The sequence below is a fragment of the Urocampus carinirostris genome, chromosome 15 (assembly GCF_059441175.1).
Source record: "Urocampus carinirostris isolate Australia breed hairy pipefish chromosome 15, RoL_Ucar_1.0, whole genome shotgun sequence".
Taxonomy (NCBI): Eukaryota; Metazoa; Chordata; class Actinopteri; order Syngnathiformes; family Syngnathidae; genus Urocampus; species Urocampus carinirostris.
Genome location: NC_142363.1, coordinates 5788630 through 5815116, shown reverse-complemented (window position 1 = coordinate 5815116; position 26487 = coordinate 5788630). Strand labels below are relative to the sequence as shown.

The window sequence follows — 26487 nt, the reverse complement described above, 5'->3', positions numbered from 1 at the left end:
TAGAGATAAAGCTAAAAATGCTTCAGTCAATTGTCACTAAAATTTGCCTTACCTCAATGTGTAAAAAGATTGAAAATATTACCACAATATTTTGGATTTTAATATAAATCCAGATGTGTCCAAATATTGTCTTTTGAGACCCACAGACATCCATCCATCCATTATCTGCACGCTTATCCTCAGTAGGGTCGCGGTGGTGCCGGGGCCCATCTCGGTTATCTTCAGGCAGTGGGTAGAGAACACCCTGAACTGGTTGCCAGCCAGTTGCAAGGCACACAGGGACAGACAATTCGCCCGCTCATTCACACCTAGGGACAATTTGGACCGGCCAATTAACCTAACATGCATGTTTTTGGAATGTGGGAGGAAACCCACCCAAGCACGGGGAGAACATGCACACTCCACACAGGTAGGTTTGATCTCATGACCTCAGAACTGTGCCGCAGACGCACTAACCACTGCGTCGCCGTGCTGCCCGGTCCACAGACAATAAAACTGAAATATACCAAGGGTACAATTTTTTTTTAGACCGGATTGACCAAACACACCAAAATCTACATATACGATATATATATATATATATATATATATATATATATATATATATATATAATGTATGTGAGTCACAACCCATTTCTACCGAACAATTTGAAAAGGACGTAGTCATGGTTGATATTCTTGAACACTGCATTTTTGTCACTTTTGTTTTCTTTTCTTTGATGTTTGTTCCCCAAAAAAGAGCACGTTATCAACAAAAATAATGAAAAATCGTTTTTTTTTGTATAAGGCTATGGCCGCTAGTCAGCAGACCACAAATGGCCCCTGACCGTGTCACAGTTTGCACTCTGCACCGTTTCCCTTTTTTTATCCCTCCACAAAGATGCATAATGTACAAAAAACCTTTAACAGCAAGTAATGTCTGAACAATTCGACCATTTGTCACCAAATTTTTATTTACATTCTCTTTGTAAATCAAACAAAATTAGGTACCTGAATACTGTATATTGGAGGAGTACAATTTTTTTATTTTACCAGACATAATAGAATTTTTCTGTTAGCAGGGTTCGTACGGATGCTTTAAATCCTTGGATGTGTTTGAATTTTAATCCTGTGTTTTCAAGATTTGAAGAGTGCTTTAATTTTGGGTGAAGTGCTAGTAAATGCTTGAAATTTTTGCCAAGTTTCTCTGCAGTCTGACTCTAAGACCACTCATTTAATGACAAATAAAGCAAGTCTGCCTAAAAAAATGATGCAGACGCGCCTAAATTCACACATAAATTAAACTTTAGAAGTATTGACATTCAGTGTGTCGTAATCGAGTTTTGTCAGTAAGAAAAACATGAAAAATTTGACATGACATAGACTAAACATAGACAGCAGCGAACACAACTTAAATGAAGTACAGAAACTCAGTTCCATTTTCTATGCCCTATTCATTGAATGATAGCTGCTGGGTTTAATTGTTGGCTTAGGATTTGTCAGGTTTCCTGGTTCTTTTTTCCGACAGGCAACACTCAACAACCTCAAACAACTGGGCTATGGGTTGATTCACATTGGAGTTCTTCTTTTAATCCATCCATTATCTGCACCGCTTTTCCTCATTAGGGTTGTGGGGGTTTTGGAGCCCATCCCAGCCATCTTTGGGCAGTGGGCAGGGGCCACCCTGAACCGGTTGCCAGCCAGTCGCAGGGCACACGGGGACAGACAACCCATTCACTCGCACATTCACACTTAGGGACAATTTGAACTGGCCAATTAACCTGATATACATGTTTTTGGAACATGGGACGAAAGCGGAGTGCCCAAGGGAAACCCATGCAAGCACGGGGAGAACATGCAAACTTTTCACAGAAAACCTGGTAGCTGAATTTCAACCCATGACCTTAGAACTGTGCCACGGACGGGCTAACCACTCAGCTGCTGTGGCGCCCTCTTCTTTTAATAGTACCAAATAAATTGTTTTCAGTCGGCCAGCCTCCCGGTTTTCCGCCGATTGGTCCCGGTATGCCCCTTAGCATCCGACTAACCTGCCGTGATAATTTGGTATATTTACAGCTAGGTTCGTGTTTATTGCCGCGTTTTTTGTTGTTGTTGTTGGCTCGCAGTTATCCAGGCTGCCTACTGCATGCTTTTGGTCGGCCAGCTTCCCGTTTTTCCGCCTATCACTCCCGGTTAGCCATTATTAGCTGCCGGCTAGCCTGCCGTGTCTTAGCTGGTTTAGCCCCACATTAGCTCCGTGTGTGTTATTTTTGGCCAGTTTGCCCCATTTTGTCTGCTCACAATTTGCTCTACCATTGCTGGACCCACCTGTGACACAACGCCTAGGCATTATCTACAAAAAAATACCAAAACTTTGCTTAAAACACTCAAAACCTTTTTGACTAGTTAACATGTAAATCAATAGGGTGACTGCCTTTCTAGGGTGCTGGTGTTCTTCGCATGACGTCACAGATCCAGAAGTCAAAGACCAAACAGACTCTTCAAAATGCATTATCTCAGACAATATATGGAATAAACCAACAAGATACTTTTAGATATTATGCAAAAAACATGTAGCATTATCTCACATTGTTTATGTTTTAGAATTTGGGTATCTGTTTAAAAAGTGCTTGAATTCAGCCATGGAAAAGGTGTATGAACCCTGTTATTCAATATTGTGGAAAAGTGATTTAGTGTATATCGGAAAGCAGCCCAAGTCTTTCAGCTAATGTCACAGGTTTTTCTCTGCTGGGGCAACTTGTAAAAACAATTGTAAGAATATAGTTAACTTTGTCAAAAGATTTGGGCACAGCTTGTAGTGAATGAAAGGAATGTAGACGAAGATCCCACTGAAGATAAATAATGTCACGTAAAGGTATTCGATCTGAGGATTGTCAATGATTGGGGCCAGCACAAGGAATACTGCTGCGATGAGGACCAGGATAGGAAGTATAAAGGGTACCTGAATCAAAAGGGGAGAAGAGCACAGAGGTGAAAGTTTTTACATTTGTGTTTTATTCCCTTGTTGTTAGAGGGACACTGTGTAATAATAGTAGTATTGTATTACCGTAGTTGTATTTTTTGTGGTATTTCTGCAGTCAGATTTCTGTAGTGTTTTAGTAGTACTGTACTTTTATTTTGTAGTATTTTATGTTATTTTTACAGCAATGATTTTATAGTGTTTCCATAATATATTTTTTGTATTGTAAATGTAGTATTTTTGTAGTATTTCTGTCTAAATAATTTTGTTGAAGTATCTTTGTAGTGGGTAGTAGGAAGTATTTGTGTGTGAAAATTACTGTACAAGTATTTTTATAGCATTTCTGTTGTAATATTTCCGCAATAGCATTTCTGTATGTCAGTATTACTGTAGTATTATTTTTGTAGTATTTCTATTGTATTGTTTATGTGGTGATGAAACTATTTGTTTATCCGATTAGATTCTGAGTTGGCGAGCCAGCGCCTTCTTTTGGGCCTAGGGAAATGTCAGTGATTTTAATGAACGATTGGCTAGGTGGTGGTAACATAAGTATCGCAACGAAAAGGTTCCTATTTGTCGATCAGACATTTTCAGCCCTGAGTCGTGTAAAACCTTTGGACAGACTACAGGACATGCTCGACTTTTAGCTTCGATGATGATAAAAAAGGATTTCTTGATGGAACACACAGAGGATCTGTTCGGCAGAATAATTGAAATCTTGAGGGAAAAAGGGAGGTGGATTTTGTGCACAAATAAAAATAATACTTGGTGAATAAAATGTGGCTATTTTACTAAATAATATTGCAATTTTATGAGGTTATTATTGATGTTTTTTTCCAAAAGTAGCACGACTGAAGGCCTAGCTGCCCACCATTGTTGTTACATGAATAACGTTGGCAAAAACATGGACTAATTCCTCCTCTAGAGGGGCGTCATAAATGTTGACAGATGTCATCACAGTATTCTGTATTTAGAGGGCATGCACTGTGAAAAAGGGAATCTCTCGGTTTTCCTCCATCCTCCGCACACTTGAGAAGTCTGGCGACTGAGCACCAAAGTCATCAAACATGTTAAATAACACACAATGTCCCTTTAAAGATTTGATTTGAACTAGTGCAAAATGAAATGCATTTAAACTCCAATAATCTTCATCATTTTCCTTCTATCACACTTGCTCGGGTTTGGGGAAAAAATACTTCATACCCTATATGGCCTTGGGAGTTCTGGTTTCCTAATCTTGAGGTAGAGGAGGCCAGAAATTGTGATGGCGTAGAAAAACCAGGCAGTGAAACTTGCATACAGAGAAAAGATTGGCTTAAGGTTAAAAATGAAAGGTCCAATATGCTTGCTTAGAAGATATTGGATGGAAAATCTTGAACCTGTGATCACCTGAAGAAGTTGACGATACTCTGAAAGTCTCCAGGAATGAGAACCAGCAGAGAGACAACAGTAGTGAAAATGAGTGCCGGGGCTGGAGTCAATCTGTGCACGTGGGCCATGGACAAAATATCCGGCTAGAATAAACAGACAATAGGTTATTTGTTGCGACAAGTCTTAACTGTAACAGAAATTTCACACACTGTCTATTCAAGACAGCAAACTTCTCACCATGTGTCCTTCACGTGCAGCAACAAAGCAAACACGGCCACCGCTGAAGAACGTCCCATTGAGTGAGCCGAACGCGGACAAAGCTGCAGCTATGGACATGATCCATCCCCAGGATCCTAACACCTTGTTCCTGCACAGACAAAATTGCAAATGGTGAGCTTCCACACATCCATGTTGGACCCATGTAGATAATAAGAGGTGAGAGATTTAATCCGGCCTGCCATACATTTTTGCGTATGTCAAATAAGGGAGTTTCTAGGTCATTTCTATTCAAAGTTGTGATTTTTTTTAAATAAATACAAACCAAATACTCTCTCTGGGCACTAGAGGCCAGCAAATGAGTAAAAGAGCTAACGTTGTGCATGCGGACTGAATGAGTTATTGCCAGGAAATAGACATTCGCAATGTGATGTGTCCATCTAGAACAGGGGTGTAAAACTCATTTTAGCTAAGGGGCCATATGGTATAAAAACATTCTCATGGGGGCCAGACGAGTAGATTAGTTTTAGAGATAAATAGCGAAAGAAAACGAAAGTGAGAAAGACAGAGAGAGAAAGAAAAAAAGAAAGAATAAGAGACCGTGAGAGAGAGAATAGAGAAAGATTGAACAAAGAAAGTGGGAAAAAGAGAGAACAGAGAGAGTGTACAAATTATTGGGAGAGAGAGAGAAGAAGAAAAAGACTAGAAAAGAGAGAAAGAAAGACAGAACAAAAGAGAAACAGAGAAATGAGAGAGAAAGTGAAAAAGACAGAGTGAAAGAGAGAAAACAGATATAAAACAAAATAGGACAGACAGGGAGCAAAGGGCAGACAGAGAGCGAGACAATGTAAAAAAAGAGGATTTCTTCTTCCAAGGGAGGTGTAGTAGAAAATCATTGAGAAGCACTGCTTTAATGACATGTGGCGTGAATAAAAACTCATAAATTCAATCTTGTTCCTTTCAATATTTTAGGAAGAAATCAGAGTACTCGTTTAGTGAGTCAAGGTAGACAAATGACGTCTTATACAGGCACTCCTCACCCCCATGTGACGGCCACTGCACTGGATGAAATGAGCTCTTTTGGTGTCATAACAGTCAGGTAGCTTACGTTGACCAGTAGATACAAGCCGGTTACCAGCGAGATGGCAAGGACCACTGCTCTCGGAAGATTCTTCTGCAACGGATAAAATCATTCGAGATTGAGAGGTGTACTGTACAAATTATTAGATGTGCTTATCTCACTCAGGTGTCTACAAAATGGTGCCCCCTAAGGACAGCTGAAGTGCCCGCGGAACTGTGCTAATAATAGCTCACCAGTGCTGGGTCATTGAGATTTTCAAGCAAAATTATTTCTTTAGTGGTTAACTGAATCTACTTAAATCTACTTCCAATAATGAACCTGAATCGGAACCTGAGACGCCAGAACCAGCAGGCTTCAAGAACCAGCAGGCTAAAGGACAACTTCTTCTATTAGGCTGTCAGAACTCAGAACTCTCTCCCCTGCCCCAACCTCTCCTACCCTTTCGCCTTTTACCAAATGAATGCAAAACTGCTCTATTCTGATTTCGGCAATACTTTGCACATCTTTCATTCGAAACCTATATATTTTTATAATTTTTGACCAAATTAAAAACGACAAAAGAAAACTTTGACCTTGCCGCTGTTGGTCTGTTGTATTGTGCCTTATCTATTGCATGTTTGCACGTGGGGAGAAGAAAGTAATTGCATTTGTGCTGTATATTGACAAGATATTTGACGATAAAATTTAAGTTAGAAATAACCTAGTGATAACATATGATTACATAGTAATAACATAGTAATAAAGTAATAACAAGCAAGCGTCTCCAACATTGTCTGTGACTTTGCATGCCACTGTTGGTGTGCTTTTCTGCAGCTTCTTCGTACATTCTAGAAACTATGGAAAATATGTAAAAGTAAATGTATAAATTACTACCTACAGATATATGACATATAGATAATAGATTACATAACCCCCGCGACCCTAATAAGGATAAGCGGTACAGCCAATGAGATGAGATGAGATAAACATATCATGTAATACTTAAATATATGATATAAATGCAATTTATTCATTTATTTATGCATGTTAACATTTATTTTCTCATGTATTTTGTCGTATATTTGGTCTTGTATTTTTATGCGTACTTTGTCACAACAAAATTATTATTATCACCTATTGGTTGAGCGTGATGAATGAATAAGCTACTACACCTACCAACCAGGTGAAAAGTGTAAGGGAATTTATGGTCCAAATGTGCCATTTAGACTATATTCTGTATTCTTATACCCGATATATACTTTTCCTTTCATATCTTTATACCTTTATATTTCTATAGTGCTCAATAACTGTGGTTTTACGATTCCATTTGGTGTTCAGAGGCAAGCACCTCCCAGGTCAAAAGATGGCTTTTCCCCCCACATTCTATTCTTCTTACAGAGAAGTTTCGTTTTTGGGAAAGTTTGCCTCCAACATTTCAAGTCTGCTCGAGAGGCACACAGAGTCCCTTTGTGTTTATAAAGTTTCACTTTCCTTATTACTCATTTATCATACTCGCACGCCATCTAGCGACCAACATTATACACTGCATTGAAATATGTGATTCCTGTCTAAACCAATCAGATTCATTTCCTGTGTTCATATAAACTAATCATATATGTACTTTCTGTCACGGTTGCCATGGCGCCCAATTAGCCCCGCCTGTATGGCGCCAGCTGCGGCTCATTAACAGATTGGCTTTCCGTATTTTTAAACTCAGTGCGCTCTCTCTTACTTTGTCAGTCCGTCAACGAACCTCTGCCCCACAAGACGTGGGTTCTGACTCTGTCCTGTTTTCCTGTTGGTTTTTCCAGTCTGGTATTGTTCCCGTTTATTGTTGTCCTGTTTAATATCGATTTCCAGTTTCGTTCCCGCCTATTTTTGTCCTGTTTATTATTCTCTCCAGTTTTCGTTCCCGTCTTGTTTGTCCTGTTTATTTTCGATATCTTGTTTCTTCATCAATCCTGTCTGTCTGTCATGTCCGGTATCGACCCCATCCGTCCGATATATACTTGGGCAGTTGGTATCGATCTCGCCAGTCCCTGGCTTCTTATCATTTCACGCCAGACTGCTGCCTAACGTGCATGACTCCCCATTTCCCGTAAAATAAAAGGCTCGTGAAAGAACGTCACGCGTTTGGGTCCTGATCCTTATCTGGTTTTTGACAATTTCCTTCTTGTGTTTTACAATAAATGAACTTCCTGAAAAAGGAGAAGCATGTTCTTCCTTGAGCCGATTCTGGAAGCACGTACCTCCGATGAAAGGGGCTATCAAAAACCTAAATTTCCGACCCAGAGTATGTTAATTTCGTCTTTCTGCTACAATCTCAAGTTTTAGCCATGACAAAAAGCATAGCCAGTTTGACCCACCCCCATATTTGAATAAAATTTTGTTGAGATGAAATCAAAATACACGACAATAATACCGAAAATAAATAACAAAATGCATAAATGTATGAATAAATTGAGTTTATGTCGTATATTAAGGTACTACATGATTTATGTGTTGTTTTATATGGCATATATTTGTAGGTATTTATTTATTTATAGATTTATTTCTACATATGTCAAAATTGGTCCTCCATTCAAAACATAATTCTTTGGTTAAACTAAGACTTTAAATATCCATAGGTAATGTATATACTGTGAGCGTCATGTGACTGACTTGTAAGTGAACTAAGGTGTCCAAAGTCTACTGGGTCCCAACAGTCAAGCAAGACACTTTCCATATGTTGGAATTGAAAGAGTTCAACTTGCCCACCCTGCAAAAATTGGTTGTAAAGATGCTCGGATTTACTGTTGGAGGGCTAGAGAGTCTAATCAAACCACTTGTAGTATTCAGTCTGGACAAAAGGATGGTGTGAAGGTGGGATTTGGGAATTTTTACACAGATTTATCTTTTGTTTTTGTCAAAGCCCAAAATGTTCCGCTCCTCTGGTACAGTGGGGCAAATAAGTATTTAGTCAACCACCAATTGTGCAAGTTCTCCCTTTTAAAATACTAGAGCGGCCTGTAATTGTCAACAAGGGTTAACCTAAAACATAAGACAGAATGTGAAAAAAAAATAACCAGATGATCACATTGTTTGATTTTTAACACTTTAACTTTCTTGTAAAATTCGCCTAAAATCCCAATCCAAGACACATCTAAGGTAAAGTGAATGCTGTTCTTGAACCATCAGAAGAATCTGGATGGTTTTGGTCTCTTATGAAAGGTACAACTCTGAGGTTTTGTCCCAATCCTAAATAAATACAAGGGTTTTATTTATTTATTTATTTATCTATTTATTTATTTGCAGTTAAATGCCCGCAATTGCGTTTAGCATTGGCATCTTGGCTGGAAATCAGGTGAGACAATAACTTGATGTCAAGAACCAGAACAGGATCAGGACCCAAATGCGTGACATTCTCACACAAGCCTTTTATTTTACGGGAAATGGGGTGTCATGCATGTTAGGCAGTGGTCTGGCGTGGAAAGACAGGAAGCCAGAGGCTGAGGAAATTGATTCCAATTGCCCGAGTTGATATGGGACAGATGGGGTCGATGCCAGACAGGACGGAACAGACAGGATAGATAAGGAATCAGGATATCGAAAATAAACTGGAGAAACTAGACGGGAACGAAAACTAGAGGAAACAATAAACTGGACAAAAATAGACGGAAACAAAACTGGAAACCAAAATTAAACAAGACAAAATAAACTGGAACAATACCGGACAGGAAATACCAACAGGAACAGGACCGAGTCGAAACCCACGTCTTGCGGGGCAGAGGTTCGTTGACGGACTGACAAAGTAAGAGCGAGCACACTGAGCTTAAAAAGACAGAAAGCCAATATGTTGATGAGTCGCAGCTGGCGCCACACGGGCGGTGCCAATTGGGCGCCATGGACACGAGACACTTGAAGCCTTACCTGGTACCTTATCAGATATGACTAACCAATTGTCAATTATCATTCGAAACTGTTAATACTCGCTGACGATATTCGGAGCTACAGGAAGCAATATCCCTTTTTTTCAAACAGGCCCATATAGACTAATGCAAGCTGTGGACCGCAAAGAAAGCCTGCGATAGTGGTGTCAATCGAAAGGGTAGGAGGGATTACCATATTGGAAATAATGGTACAAGTCTATTTATTTATAAGAAGGAACGTCGAAGGAAGCAGACAGTCTTTTAGTACACCCTAAATTTTTGTACAGTACATTGAGTTTTGGGAATGTTTTTCTTGCGCTCCTGCGTATTCGTTAATGCCACTTTAATTAATAATGACTGCTCTAGTTGATTGAGAACAGTCCGCAAACAAGTGTCTTGATCGCGGCACAACGTGTGACAGTTGGAATCTCATTTATCCATCCATGCGTGTCGCTAATTAGATGACAAGGCATTTGGTTGCTGAAGGAAGTTATATCCTGTCGGTACCTAACCACACTTCATTGAATTTCTTCCCTTTGAGATTCGGAGCACTTGGCAGAAATAACATTGCATCATTACCCGCAGCGTTCCCTCGCGATACCTTGTTTTAATTACGGTCGGGTTCTCCTAGGCCGTGTTCCAAGTCACTGCCGACACCATTGGGACAATCGCCTCGCGAAAAAAAAAAAAGAATAAGCCGCAGTGTGTTTGGAAGACGCAGAGTTTAAAATGTAGAAAAAAAGTGCCCGCTTGTAGGCCGGAAATTAAGTTTTTTTTCTTGACACTCTTTAAGCTTATTTTTTAACATTGTTCACCAAATTGTTATGAATGTCAAAGAGATTTCTATTGTATTTAATTCAATCTCACCTGAGGGTTTTTCAGTTCCTCAATGACACAGTTTAAATTGCCCCATCCAGAATAAGACCAAAGTCCTTGATAGAAAGCCATCCCTAAGGTGCCGATGGAGTACCGAGTGCCTTTAAATGCATCATCCACATTAAAGTTTTGCACAATGACACGATGGTCCTGCCTGACCGCCACAATTCCTCCGATGACTATAAGTATCAAAGTTAACACTTTTACCACCAGGAAGACAACCTGGATTCTGATCGCTAAGCGAACGTTCAAAATGTTTACGGTGGAGACGGTCAGTATAGTCACGGCCGCAATGCATTTCACCACCAGTTGTGGGGGTTCACATCCACTATAAAACGGGGCCGTTGCGTACTCCGCAATGCTGATTGCCACTGCGGCTGTTGCGAATGGTCGACTGACGAGAACAAAACTTATGGCTGCAAAGAAAGCAGGAAATGACCCGTAGATCCGTAGTAGGTAGATGAATTCCCCGCCAGACTCCGGAATGATGGTCCCAAGCTCTGTGTAGGAAATAGCCGCCAACATGGCCACAAGTCCAGAGAGGGCCCAGATCAACAAGCTAGCTCCAGGACTTCCGACGTAGTCCAGGACAAACTGCGGGGATACGAATATACCCGATCCGATCATAGCTCCTGAAATAAATGCCACGCTGCCTATCAACCCGATTTCCCTTTTCATTTTCACCGCTTCTTTGGACGCCATTGTGTTGCCGTTAAGTCTCCGTGTTGTGAAGTTGCGTCTCTTTAAAGGTTTAATCTGCTCTCCTTGTAAATGTTTATCTGATAGTAAAATTTTTGCGTTTCTCTGGAGAGCATAAAAAGCCATTAAAAATCATTTTGGCTATAAAATCCTTGTACGTTAGGGATCTCAAACTCGTGGCCCGCGGGCCTTTTGAACCCCTCTGGATGATAGGGTGAGGCTTTCGCCTTAACATGAAATTAAATGGGACAGTGTGTATAATTAGACCACTAGATATCACTGTATTGTTTGGTGCAACCCATCTTTCAGCTATCCTTTTTTTCATCCATCTGTTCTTTCTGTTTATGTTTTAGCTTTTTATTTTTTATAAAAAAAAACATTAAACCATGTAGTGGTATTTCCTAAGCGCACCTGAAAGATTCACACAATTTTATAGAGCAGTTGGGTATTATTTGACCGCTAGATATTGCTTTATTGAGTGGTGTAACTCGTCTTTCAGATATCCTTAATACCATTCATGTGTCCTTCCTGTTAACATTTTAGTTTGTTTGTTTTTGAATAAAAAGGAGTAAAAACTTTTAGAGATATTTCCTAAATGCACCTGAACGCACGACACAGTTTTAAAGAGATATTGTGTATTATTTGACCACTACATTTCACAGTACTGTGTGGTGCAAATAAAAATGAGTATGATAAAGCAAAAGTAAGAATACAAACTACGGAGACTAAAAGTGACCACAAAGCACCATTTTTTGGCCCGGACTTTCAACAGATTTTAGTTTTTTCAAGTGCCCGTAGCAGCAAGACAGAGAACAATGATGTAATCTCCCTCCACGCAAGATTCATGTCTTGTAAAAAGGTGCTAATTTCTCGACCTATAAGAATCTTTAAAAAATGCAAAAAAAAAAACAATATTCTTTTTTTTTGTTAATGACATTTTTTACCTTTAGGGGGCACTTCATAATACACACTGTCCCTTTAAGTGCAGCCCTAGTGAATTATGGATTAATTTATCACTGATAGATTCATTTTTTGTATTAATTCTAAAGAAATAAATATTTTCATCATATTTTTATCTTATTTTGTGTAGCGAAAAATATCTATATTTAATAACCTTTTTGTAGGAAACCTGATTTGACCTAAAGACAATGAGTTTTGACTCTACCAGCATAAATAAAATAGGAAATTTCACTTCCAAGAGCAGGCCTATAGAGCTGGGTTGTTTGTGAACGACACATCACTAATTCATACTGAAACAGAAGGCCTAGGTGTAAAATCCACGGCACTTCTCTTTAAAGTACCCTGATGAGCCGATATCAGTATCGGCTGCTTTCTAGCGGGCATTCTACAATCAGGAAGCTGAAAATATGTAATGAATTTATTTGAAAATATATTCTTTTTACATTGTTTGCTATCTATACATGTTATCAGTATCAGTGACTACTCAAGATGTGTGTATGATTATCGGTATTGGTCTGAAAAAAATATGGTTCAAAATTAAGACCTGTTTTCTTTTTGATTATGTTTTTAAAATTAAATAATAAAATATATATTTTGAAAGAACTAAATCTAATTAAAATTTTCGAGTGAAACAACGAAAAGCAAAAAAAAAAAAAAAAACTCCCTAGCCTTGGGCTTGCTTTTCATCCATACTAGAACCTGGACAGCACCGCATAGTCCAACGATTAATGAAAATGTAAGAGTATTGTAATATCTTAACTGAAGCTATCCATTTTGAAGGTGAAACTCTGGAGAAAATGAATCATTCAAGAGGATCATGCTCCAACGCATTCCGGGAATACAACCAATAAAAGGTTGAGGATTATCAACTTTTGTGTTATAAATTGGCCCGGCCAAAGTCCTGACCTTAAACCCAACTTGATGTGGAATGGAAAATGTCACTTCATAAAGATATATAGCAGAAAATGAGGCTCACTTAGCATAATATCATCTGGAGAGGTTCACATTGTTTTGCACCCAAGAAATGAGGTTTTAGAAAGGGACGGTGAGTATTATTTGACTACTATAGGTCACTGTATTGAATACTGGCACTGGAAACGTGCTACAAACAGGGTTGGGTAGGGTTACTTTAACTTGATTACTTTCAATTACTTTTGGATTACTCCAATACCAAATATACTAATAAAAGACAAAAGAAACTAAATATGAATAAAATGATGACTCACAACACGTGGTAAGCTTTCTCTCCTGGCTTTGATCTCTTTGATCTCCGGCAAAACTAACATAAAATGCAACAGAAACAAAATGAAAATAAATCCAAACAGCTTGCCAACATCATTTTTGCTGTTCCATGTATTCCGTTACTCCCCAAGTCTGCACAAAATTTAGTAATTTTATTCATATTTAGTTTCTTTTGTCTGAATATAATAGCATTCAGGTGCTATTATAAAAATGCATTTATATGATAATTATAACAAAATTGCTTTTTCTTTAAAGAATAAAGTTTTTTCACCAGTAGGGAACCATGATAACACACAATGCCCCTTTAAATTTACAACTTCTATTATTTAAGTAATGTTATCTTTCTGTATTTTCAAGTCTGTGATTTTCAACGTCAGTAATGTGGCTTGGAGTAATAATAAGCATTTGATTTCACGAATAATTCAATTCATGTTGGGGAAAAAATCTTCCCAGCACTGTGGGTTTCATTCATTTTCCAGTACTGTATGTGTAATATGTTTTAAATTTTGAATTTTTTAAACTTTGAATTCTACGGTAAAATTTAAAAATGCAAATTTATCTAATATGGCATCCAATATGCTCGATACTACTTTATCTCTTGTGTTATCGATACCAATTGCACAGACAGATATCGGACAGGACAGAACGGACAGGATTGATATAAAAAATGGATAGCGAAATTAAACAGGACAAACTAGACGGGAACAAAACTGAAGATCGATATTAAACAGGAAAAAATAGATGGGAACAATACCGGACACAAAACCAACAGGTAATCAGACCGAGTCAAAACCCACGTCTTGCGGGTGCAGAGATTCGTTGACGGACTGACAAAGGGTGAATAAGAGCACTGAGCTTAAATAGAAGGGAAGCCAATCTGTCAACGGGCCGTAGCTGTTGCCACACGGGCGGGGCCAATTGGGCGCCATGGCAACCGTGACAAGAAGATTGTAAATGCATCAAGGGTTTACTTCTGGGTGTTAAATCGTAACATTAAACATTAGATTATACCTAAACATTTGATTAGTTAAATTATTTATTACCTTCTGAGGAAAATCTTCCCAGCACTGCAGGTTTCACATATGTTCTAGTATGTGTAATTATTTTTGCAATTGCATATTTTTTTAACATTGAATTTTATGGTGAAATAAAGAAATTGCAAATGTATCTAATATGGCAGATAATCCACTTATGACTGTTTTTTTCTCACGTGTATTAGCCACAAAAAAGATAAATCAACATTTAGAAAACGAGTAAACGCATCAAAACCTTCCTTCTCGGTATTTGAGTTCTTCAGTAAAATAATAATATTGTAAATTGGAGTATAACTACACATTTGATTTCACCAAATTATCTAATACTCTTGAGGGGAAATGTAGGCAGTCAGGTAGCTTACGCTAGATTTGAAAAATGCCCAAAAAAGCTATCTCACATTTCTTTCCCCAGAAAGATATTCCACTCTCCCAGGCCAGAAAAACATTAAATATCAACATAATCTTTTACAGGTAGTCAGGTAGACTAACCTAGATGTGAAAATTGCCCAAAAAACTGACTTGGCATTTGTTTCACTAACTCAACCGATTTCCCAGAAAGACATTCTACTCCCCCAGGCTGGGATGGAAAATCCAAAGAGTAAGACTGAGTCCCTATGGGGACAAAAAATCCTGAAATGTGGGTACAAAAATAGTTTCGCGTCTCATGCTCTGATGTTCTCTAATGTGCTCTTCCTAGTTCACGTTTGATATTTTTTTCAATATTAAATTTTATAGCAAAATAAAAAAAATTGCAGACTTATATAATATGCTCATTACTACTTTTTCCTCTTTTGCCTTGTTAGCACCCTGACCAAATAGAACAATAAATCAACTTTTAGAAAAATATTAAATACAGCGAAACCTTACTTCGGGGTGTTTGAGTTCTTCCGTTAAATAATTCAAAGTGTTCCATCCATCAAAGGACCACAAGCCCTGATAGAAAGCAATCCCAAAGGACTTGACATGCAAATTGGTTCCTTCAAAAGCGTTCTCAAAGTTTCCAGCGCCTTTGTCGAACAGCATCACAACTCCACCGACAATGATCACTGTCAGTGCAAGCACTTTGACCACCATAGAGACCACCTGGATGGCGGTGGCCAGCCTGGAGCTCAGGCAGTTCACAAGGGCCAGAACGAGGATGGCCACGGCGGCCGTAAATTTCACCGCCAGATCCGGAGGGGGGCAATCCTTGTAAAAAGGAGCCACGGCGTACTCGGCGAAACTCAGCGCTATCCCTGTAGCGCTGGCGGGTCTCATGACCATGATGAAGCTGAAAACAAACATAAAGGCCACGGCTCTCCCTGCCGTCCTTAGCATGTAGGTATATTCCCCGCCAGACTCGGGAATGACAGTTCCCAGTTCTGCGTAGCAGAGTCCCCCTAGCATGGCTATGAGCCCGCAGGACGCCCAGATTACCAGGCTAGCCCCAGGACTGCCGATGGTGGCCAGCACGTACTGGGGGGAGATGAAGATCCCTGACCCCATCATAGTGCCGGCGATGAAAGAAACCGCTCCGATAATTCCGACATCCCTTTTCAGGCTTAGCCCGTGTTTATCACCTGCCATCTTCAGACTACAACTGGTGGAATACTGCTCACTTGGGGTATGCGCTGGGTAATGATACATCTGTGTAAACAGTGAAAGGTCAACCAAGTCAGCTTGATGGGCTCCGCGGCATATCTATTTGGCGACACTTGTCAAACTCTTATCTCTTTAAATAGCTTTGAACGTATCATACTAAAATGACAGCACCTCTTCACTTATTGTGATTCTGAAAATCGATGGATGGAATTATATTTTCAAGAGACAAAATCTAAACGACAATTCCCGTCATGTCTACAAGACAGTGTAGAAATGTCTAAACCTGGGGTGTAAGACTCATTTTAAATCAGGGGCATGATTATTAAATAAATTGCATAAAAAGTCTGTCTTAGCTGGAGAGCTAGGAATTTTGGGCTGGGAGTCTTGAATTCTGATTTTGATTAAGGATGATTGGTCACCTAATGACTCGCCGATCGAAGGCGACGTGTCACGTCGATAGCTTCGCGTGACAAAATGATTTCCGGTAGATATCATGTTGATGGTTGATACTGGCTGAATAATAATAAAAAATAATAATAGTAAGATTAGATTATAAAACGATTATTAAGGTTTTTTTTTAATCAATATTTATTTGCCTTTGTTAACATTTCATTTTTCGTAGTGTAAAAAAAAATCATTTTCACTGCAGTTTATTTACCTCAAAGAAACTCATGCAAACTTTAAGATTTATGATCCAAATAACTGATTTTATGATTTTGTCATGAACCAGAACAGGATCAGGACCCAATCGCGATACAAGCCTTTATTTTACAGTAAATGGGGAGTCATGCATGTTAGGCAGCCGGTGTAGCATGGAAAGACAAGAAGCCAGAGACCGACGAGATCGATTCCAATTGCCCGAGTTTATACCAGACAGATGGGGTCGATACAGGACAGGACGGGACAGACAAGATAGATAACGAATCAAGATACTGTAATAAACAGGAAGAACTAGACTGGAACAAAAACAGGACAAAAACAGACGGAAACAAAAAGGGAACCCGAAATTAAACAAGACAAAAATAAACGGAAACAATATCGGACTAGAAATACATAGAAGTTCGTTTGACGGGCTGACAAATGAAGCAAGAGAGCGCTGAGCTTAATATAGACAGAAAGCCAATCTACGAACGAGCCGCAGCTGGCTCCACACGAGCGGGGCCAATTGGGCACCATGGCAACCGTGACACACACGGGCGCGGCCAATTGGGCGCCACGGCAACTATGACCGATTTAAATGTCTTATCCTGCTTTTTATGTTTTTCTTTTTAATGGAAATGTTTGCCTGAATTTGGGAACTTTGCAGTTAGGTTTTATTTGTTCTATAGAAAAGAGCTAGAGTGATTTGAAACTTCTGCAAAGACATTCAGGTGCTATTTGTTAAATTTGGATTTTTGTTTTTAATCCAGGCGTGAACCGATAATTTCCAATCATTGGGAATAAAAAGTGCAGTTTAGTAAAAAATGTTGCAGTTAAGAGAGACATTCGTGCCCCACACGTGAGTGTCCAAAGTCTGGCTTGGGGGCCAGTTACGGTTGTGATCAAATTTTTATTGGCCCACTGGGAATGCTGCTACTTCCAAGACAAGTAGGAGTCTGAGTATTTTTTTGCCAACATCCGAAACAAATGTATCGACCTAATTTGCCAAGAGACTGTGGCTGTTTTCAAAGAATATAATAACAAGAGGCACTGCCAGACAAAACATGCTGACTACGAAAAGCCAACGGGAGATAAATGCTGTAAAAAGTTGAAGCAACTGGAGGCTGTTTAGAAGGCACAGCAGCGCTTTTTCACGACACCCTGTGAGTCAAATGAAAATGCTACAAAGGCGAGCAACACGGTCGCAACCCTAATCGCCAAGCACTGCAAACCTTTTACTGAGGATGAATTCATTAAAGACTGTTTAAAGAATTCCAGGCTAAATGGTCGACCGTCACACATTTTGAGATTACCATATTTAGCCGGGTTTCTTTAAAGTTTGGCCTTGAACAGTGCGTCCGTGACTTCAGCTTTAAGTAAAGTAATATCGGGATGGGTGTTTCCTCCAATATTCTCTGCTTAATAAATGGTAGTCAGCTGCAACAGCTGTGATGCCTCTCTTTGACGACATCCAGTAGACATATTTTTAAAAATCGCGGGTAATTTTCTGATGGGATGCGGCTCATTATTCTCATGCGTTTCTTTCAGCCTTGTATTGCAGGATGAATTAAATCCGTCGGTGGGCCAGATGCGATTTGTGGGCCGTGTGTTGGACACGCCTAGTCTAAACCTTTTGTACTGTTCCATGACAACTTCTCCGCAAAGTCAAAGGCTGTTGGGTTTCTATTCAGGAAAGCCACATGCTCAGATGGCCAGTCCATTGCCTTTAACCTCAGCTTCTTCAGCAAGGTATTTGATGTCATTTTACCAATGATCTACTGCCCCTTGGATGGATACAATCTTTATTGTCAGATAAGATAGTTAAGTTTGAAAATTCTTTAACATACTTTTCAAAGTGTAGTATTTTTTACCCTCGTTTTCCTTGAAAATAACGAAATAATACTTAAAATGATCAGAATGAATCTACAGTCGGAACTAAATGTTCTGACTTTAAATCTTTAAATATGTCGGGCCCAGGTGCTGTGGAATGCTCTTCCCCCTGAGATTCGATCTGCAACCTCAGTGGAAATGTTTAAATCGAAGCTTAAAACATACTTCTATTCTATAGCATATGAATAACCTATATTTTATGTTGACAATATCTGTGTATTATTTGCCCTCATGTAGGTTTAGATCAGGTGATGGTGTCATAATAGTCTTTGGTTTGCAATAATTTGTGCTCTGTGCAGCCCTAAACATGACTTGACTTGATTTAAAACATTTTTTTCTGACCGCACGTCACTGGTTTGTTTAATATTATTTAAGAGGCAAAATCCACCTTCTTTCATCCACCACAGTTGGTGGACATTTTGCTACCTGCTGCATGGTGTTCACTGACAATGATGTTCACATTTCACCTATTGAGGAGGTTGTAAGAATAATTAAGTGGTCTGCCATCGAGTAGTGAACAATAATACTCTAACTTTTAATGTTTTTCTACGATTAAAGGGGACAGTGTATATTATTTAGCTTCTATGAATGGCCCAAAAACTTTGTTCATTAAAAAATATATATATTCATGGGCAGCACGGCGGCGCAGTGGTTGGCGCGTGTGCGGCACAGTTCATGTCATGGGAACCTGTCGTGGATTCAAATCCAGCTCCAGACTTCCTGTGCGCAGTTTGTATGTTCTCCCCGTGCTTGCGTGGGTTTCCTCCGGGCACTCCGGTTTCCTCCCACGTTCCAAAAACATGCATTTCAGGTGAATTGGCCGGTCCAAATTGTCCCTAGGTGTGAACGAGCGAATGAGTTGTCTGTCCCTGTGTGCCCTGCGATTGGCTGGCAACCAGTTCAGGGTGTCCCCTGCCCACTGCCCGGAGATGGCCCGCGACCCTAATGAGGTGAGATATATATTCATTTAAATAATAAACAAAAATGCATGAACTATAACATAGAAATGCATTTTTAAAAATACTCAATGGTCGAGAAATTTGTATTTATTTTACGTAACATGATAATCCCCTTGAGAGAGCCAACATAATGTTCTGCCATCTTGCTGCTATAGGTACACAAAACTTGTGAAAGGCTAGGCAAAAACCATGAGACAAAAAATGGTGCAATTTGGTCACTTTGAGTCTCTGTAGTGCTTTGTGGCCCTCATTTTCAGTTGCATTACTCCATACAGCGACATAGTGGTCAAATATGTCAGGACCAGAACGGAAACAGGACCCAATTGCGTTGCGTTTCTCACAAGTTTATTAAAGGACAAAGGAAGGGCTGCCCCCACGATCCCGTGTTCGCTAGACGCGGGAAGCAAGTCGCTCTCGTAATCGGATTGTGATCCGAACACGGAAGTGGATCTTCCGTAGCGAGCAATGGCGGTCTCAGGGACAGAAAAACGGGTCGGTAGCCGGGACTGCGAGAGCAAGGCGTGGTCGGGGTCGAAAACGAGTCGTAAGCCAGAACGGGAGAGTAGACGTAGTCAGGAACAAAAGGGGTCGTAACCAGAGACAGACGGGAGCAAAAACGAGACAGGTGGGAGTCAGGGTCGAAAAAGGCTTGCCTAGTATACACTGAGGTTCGCAGACGGAATGACAACAGAGAACAGACAGGACTGGGTTCAAATAGTGACAGGGAGCCAATCAGAACCCGCGGCGGTTGGCGCCAAATGACCGGGCACAGGTGCATCACATCAATAATCATGACAAAATATTACTCTTTGTTCCTTTAAAATGTCTTTGTTTTTTTAGCAGTGGGGGTTGTGGGGTGTTTTGTATTCGTGCTATTCATTACTATCTCGTTCCGATATTAAATCATAAGTGGAATTATAAGTATCCGCTTTGAGAGGAGTTCTGTTGAAAGTCTTTAATTTTAGGGATTTTTAAAAATGTATTTTAGATTATTAGAAAAAATAAACTGAGGATAATGGGTATTTTTTTTCCTGAAATTTGCAAACATATCGTAGATAAACCAGTATTTTTATTTATTTTTCATCAGTTTATTGATTGAGTACAGACGTCGTCTTGTTTTTGTGACTTGGTCACTTTGAATCTTCGTAGTTTAATCTTGTGCTTTGCAGTCCTCGTTTTAGTTTCAGTACACAATAAAGCGACAGGTAGTGGTCAAATATTACACTATATCCCTTTAAGGTAATGTCTGAGTGTGGTGACCTGTGTGCACTTTAAAAACCATCATTGCGCAGGTATCCTCTTTTACCTGAGTCTCCGACCACAAAAGTCTGGCGGCAATGGAGTATCCAGTGACGGGAGCAGGTTTGAATGAGCTGGAAGCTCTTAGCTGGACCTCTGCACGTCAACGGCACTGGGCAACGGTCGTTAGCAGCTGGGATTGAGTGGCAGCGGTTTCCGGCAGACCCCTGTGCGTCTGAGCAGCACTATTTAGTGGCCGCACTGCTCACCCCAATTGGGGAAAGGCCTAGAAAAGGTGGCCTAAAGATTGCCCACTCAGCACAGTACCCGGACAGGAAACCGCGCCTGTCGGGACATTCCACTATGCGGTCGAAAAACAATAACATTTAGAATTGCAGCATGGAACATAAGGACACTCCTGGATACCAGTCTGGACAGACCACAGCGCAGAACAGCACTCATTGCCAACAAGCTGAAGTGCAATAATGTGGATGTGGCAGCGCTCAGCGAGACCAGACTCCTTGAGGGAGGCTCACTCAATGAAGAGGCGGAGGGTTATAAATTCTTTTGGAAGGGATACCCCATGGGCGGACACAATCTTCACGGAGTTGGTTTTGCAATTAAGAACACCCTACTGCTGACGCTCACAGTCACCAGTGGGTGTCAGTGAAAGACTAATGACTCTTCGCATCCCACTTGCAAAATGCAGACATAATAATAATATAATAATAATTTCCTTGTATTGTCATTCTGTGTAACAATGTACACAGAACGAAATGTCGATTGCACCTGACCCGTTGTAGCGAGCCGATGCAGCCGCAGCCAACAGAGGGCGCCGCCGACCACTTTTTAAGTCTTAGGAATGACTCGGCCGGGGCGCGAACCACCGACCTCCCAGTCTCAAAGCGGGCGCCTTACCATCTAGGCTACTGGGCATGTCACATTAGTTAGTGCCTATGCACCAACACTGCCATCGAATGATGAAGAGAAGGATCGCTTCTACCAGGCACTCGATGACATCCTCAGTCACATCCCGAGGAATGACAAAATCATGCTGCTTGGTGATTTCAATGCAAGAGTCGGAAAGAACTTGCAAAACTGGAATGGTGTGATTGGTGCCCATGGCATTGGAAAAGTTAATTCCAATGGCATGAGACTTCTTAGTCTTTGCGTGGAACATAACCTTACCATCACAAACACCATCTTCCAACAAAAGAATAAATATAAGGCATCCTGGATGCATCCCAGGTCCAAACACTGGCACCTGATCGACTACGCGATCGTGAGGAGGGCTGACCTGAAGGACGTGCTCATTACAAGAGCTATGCGTGGGGCAGACTGCTGGACCGACCACCGCATGATTCTGACAAAGGTCAGAATGCATGTCCGGCCCCTAGCACGTCAGGGTGGTTCAAAGAGGAAGACACTCAACTGTGCCAAACTCTCCAGTAGCGACACCCTTGACAACTTCCGTTGCTCCCTAGCTGAGAGGCTGGCAAACATTGAGCAGCTGGTCATGTCAGAGTCTGGGATGGATGAGAAGTGGACCTATATATCTACCACCCTCTTTGACACTGCAGCCCAAACCGTTGGTTTTAAAACTAAAAAACACCAGGACTGGTGTGACCAGAATGCCGGAGAGATCTCAACCCTCCTGGACAGAATGCACAAGGCGCACAGAGCCACCCTGAACAACCCACAATCTCAATTCCATAAAAAGCTATGGCAAGCCCTTCGTTCCGAGGCCCAGAGAACTCTTAGAAAACTGCAAGATGAGTGGTGGATCTCAAAAGCCAATGAAATCCAGTCTCAAGCTGAAAGAAGCGATATGCACAGTTTCTATGATGCAGTAAAAACCATCTATGGCCCCAGAAACTGCTCCCTGGCACCGGTTAGATCTGCTGATGGAACATCTCTAATCAAGGATCAGGCTATGATAGTGAAGCGGTGGGCTGAGCATTTCAACACCCTGCTCAACCAGCCCACCCCAGTGGACCAAATTGTCCTTTCAGAGCTCCCTGAACATTGACATTGCCAGACCTCGACCTCCCGCCAACTTTCAATGAAATCCTGCATGCATTCAAAACCCTGAAAAACAATAAATCCCCTGGACCTGACCATTCTTGCACAGTTCCATTCAGGGATGACGGCCAGAGTGGTAGTTGGAAGACACAGCTTATAGCCTTTTGGCGTGGAAACTGGAGTGAGGCAAGGCTGTGTGCTGGCTCCAGTTCCCTTCAACATCTTTCTTGTCTGTGTTACAACACTGCTACGTAGAAGGATGGAGAAGCAGGCTGGAGTTACCATCAACCTCAGGGTTGATGGTAACCTGTTTAACATCAGGAGGCCACAGGCAACTACCAAGCTGACTTCAGAGACCATCATTGAGCTACAGTATGCTGATGACTGTGCCCTGGTTGCCCATACACCAGAAGCTCTGCAAAACATTCTCTCGGCAGCTGTAACTGCATACACCAGAACAGGACTGACGATCAACACCCAGAAGACAGAGGTAGCCTGTCAGTGCTGACCTCTTACCAAACCCAATAATCCTCACAGCAGCAGGGCAACACCTGCTCATGTGCCCACCTTCAAATATCTGGGGAGCATAGTGTCTGACACCTGCTCATTGGATGATGAGATCCAGAGCAGTCTCACGCAAGCATCAGCATCTTTCGGTCGACTAAGGAGAAGGGTCTTTCAAAACAACAACCTTAGACTCTACACCAAAATGCTGGTCTACAGAGCTGTATGTATCACCACATTGCTGTATGGATGTGAGGCATGGACCATCTACAGACGCCATCTGAAGCCTGGAGACCTTCCATGTAAGATGTCTTCAGAAGATCCTTGGCATCACATGGAGGGACAGAGTGCCGCACACAGAGGTGTTGGAGAGGGCAGGCAGCTGCAGCATGGAATCCATTATGGCCCAACGCCAACTCAGGTGGCTGGGGCATGTTGTTCGAATGCCCAGCCACAGACTTCCACGCTGTATCCTCTATGGTCAGTTACATCTAGGCCAACGCAGTGCTGGTGGGCAGAAGAAGCGGTTCAAAGACCAAATGAAGAACATCCTGAAGAGATGTCGGATAAACCCCTCCTCACTGGAGGAACTTGCTTCCTGCCGAGACCTCTGGCGCTCCCACTGCTCACAGGGAGTGGATTACATGGAGGAATAGCGCATGCAACACCGTGCAGCAAAGCGTGCAAAGAGACATGCTCGCCAGGCCACCCCTGCTCCCCCCAGCACCCCCTTCACATGCTCTGTCTGTAACCGCATCTGTGGATCCAGGATCGGACTGTTCAAACATCAGCAGACTCACAATTAAAAGAAGATGGTCATCATCGAATCGATGGACAACCCCCAGCAAGCAGTGTTGGGACTAACGCGTTACAAAGGGAAGCGTTCCTGGAACGCAATTACTTTTCTTGGTAACAAGTAATATAACGTGTAATTAATAAAGCGCTATAATTTAAACGTCGTTACCACATGGAGCGTTACTGCTTACTGAAACCAGATTATGAATTGCTAAGTCCTCTGATTGCTGCATGTTACTGCATCGCTCACGTAGTTACGTCCAACTCGAGATTCGCCATAACAGCCTGGGCATGTTTATATATACCTACAATGTACAACTGTATACAGTAATGATGGCACAGAGTACGAATTTTTCTTCCTGGAGATCTTCCCCAGAGCGTACATACTGGCCTTTAAGTGGAATTTACAACTAAAAAATAAAATACTAAAATTAGGGGGTCAGTTTATATGTGCATATTTGGTTGTGTCACCAGTAGAGAATGGTAGGTAGCATGTGAAATGGTGGTGTAGTTTATACAGGAACAGGAAAAAAACAATAGATATCAATGGGGCAAATGTGGGCATACAATTTACTGTAAAAGCATCCAGAATTTTGGTCTTTTTATTCTTGCAATTCACAATACCCATAGCAAGAAAGAAGACGTCTCGGAAAGTACCCGTAAATGGAGATCTTCTAGTGGTTTGAAGCCCAGAGACAAAATTGATATGGAGTGTCTCAGCTAAGTGTTCGTTTGCAAGCTCTCTAGATTGCTCAAGCCAAGAAATATGAAGAATTCACTTCTTCCACAAGTTGGTTTATGCATTTTAATCTAATTCTTTAATTATGTGGGTATTTTGCAGCAGCTTCAGTGGGTCAGCTTCAATAAGAGTTTATACGGTAACTTGTAACTAGATGGATACTTTTAGAGTAACATGCTACTTTTTGGTGTTAGTAATTTGACTTTTTAAATGAAGTAACTAGTAAATGCAATTACTGTTGTTTCAGTAACCATCATTGCTCCCCTCTACCAAAAAGATCGTCCTAGATATAAACTTTACAATCATACAAACATTTTTTTACAAGCTTATTTTTTACGACTTGAAAAAGAGTCCCTTATCGACAGTGATTGTAAAAAAAGACATCAAGGCGTCAAATAAAAAATTATTTACTGTACCTCTGGACGTTTTAATTCCTCTGTCACATAGTTGAGATTGTTCCACCCATCATATGACCACAATCCTTGATAAAAAGCAATACCAATCGGTTTAATGCCAATCTTTGAGTTATCAAATGAGTCTTCAAAGTTTTCCGTGTGTCCTCTGGCAAGCATCACAATACCTCCCACAATAATAACCACCAGCGCCAGGACCTTGGCCACCATAAAAAACACTTGCAACGACATGGAAAAACGAACGTTAAGACAGTTTACGGTGGCCAAAGTGATAATGGCCGTGGCTGCCACGCACTTGATGACCAAAAAAGGAGGAGCGCAATCTGGGTAGAAGGGTGCCACCACGTACTGTGCGAAACTCAGCGCGATGCCAACCACGCCAGCGGGTCTTACGAATAAGACTGAGCTGAAGATCAACAAAAAGGCCACAACCGGGCCCGACGTCCTCAGGATATAGATGTACTCTCCTCCGGACTCCTTGATGACGGTCCCTAACTCGGCGTAGCAAAAAGACGCTAGTATAACCAGTAGGCCGCAGCACGCCCACACCACCAAACTGGCACCGGGGCTGCCGATGGTGGCGAGCACCGTCTGTGGGGACATGAAGATCCCGGAACCGATCATGGTTCCGCCAATGAGGGACACGGCTCCAACCAGGCCCACGTCACGCTTGAGGCTGAGCTTTTGCGTTTCAGCTTCCATGATCACAGCCCATAGAAAAACATCCGCTGCCTTGCGCCTTTTAACTGTAAAAATACTTGAATTCTGTGGCCAAGGTCCTGCATACAACAGCTTAGAAGTTAATGATTAAGTGACTCACACGTAAAATGAAAAGTAAGCGAAAAAGTAACACTTGACTGTTTTTATTACTGTATACAAGAGGTCGTACAGTAACTAAAACGGAGATCCCACACCACACCGTGGATGTTAAAAAAAGACTAAAACGTTTATTTATCAACAATAACTCAAATCACAATAATCATTTACACCGGGGGTCTCAAACCCACAGCCTGTTAGTTGCATGAGAAGTTTGTGGCCAGTCTAAATGTGGTTTCGGTGGTTTTTAGGGGTTTTTGGGTCGTCTCGTTCATTTGTCAGTTGATTTTAGGGTTGATTTTTTTGGTAGTTTTTCATATTTACTTTATATTTGTGAATTTCCCTGCGGGGATGAATAAAGTATCTATATACTATATATGTACTACCATACTTCTTAACACTTTTGCACGCTTTTCAGGAGTTTTACAGTTAATCTTCATACTTCAAATGTTTACAATTGGTTATAAAACGTACCACTAATAAAAATGTGTTAATTTGGTGCCACTAGGGCGCCAGTAGCTCAGGAAGTCGAGCGCTCGTCTTGGGATCAAGAGGTCGCAAGTTC

General features: G+C 41.0%; 1 protein-coding gene and 2 pseudogenes across 1 annotated transcript; all 3 read right to left on the bottom strand.

The window, feature by feature from the left end:
• Positions 1–2628: 2628 nt before the first annotated feature.
• Positions 2629–15891, bottom strand: LOC148351393 (b(0,+)-type amino acid transporter 1-like). The gene is made up of 6 exons (XM_088354376.1): positions 15193–15891; positions 5587–5720; positions 4568–4697; positions 4349–4473; positions 4163–4250; positions 2629–2941 (listed from the first exon to the last, which is right to left on the bottom strand). Exons 1-6 carry the CDS (start codon positions 15889–15891, stop codon positions 2711–2713), a joined length of 1407 nt encoding a protein of 468 aa, XP_088210502.1. The 3' UTR covers positions 2629–2710.
• On the bottom strand, positions 10159–11068 carry LOC148351394 (b(0,+)-type amino acid transporter 1 pseudogene; annotated as a pseudogene).
• Positions 15892–25076: 9185 nt separating the features above from the next.
• On the bottom strand, positions 25077–25808 carry LOC148351392 (b(0,+)-type amino acid transporter 1 pseudogene; annotated as a pseudogene).
• Positions 25809–26487: the final 679 nt, after the last annotated feature.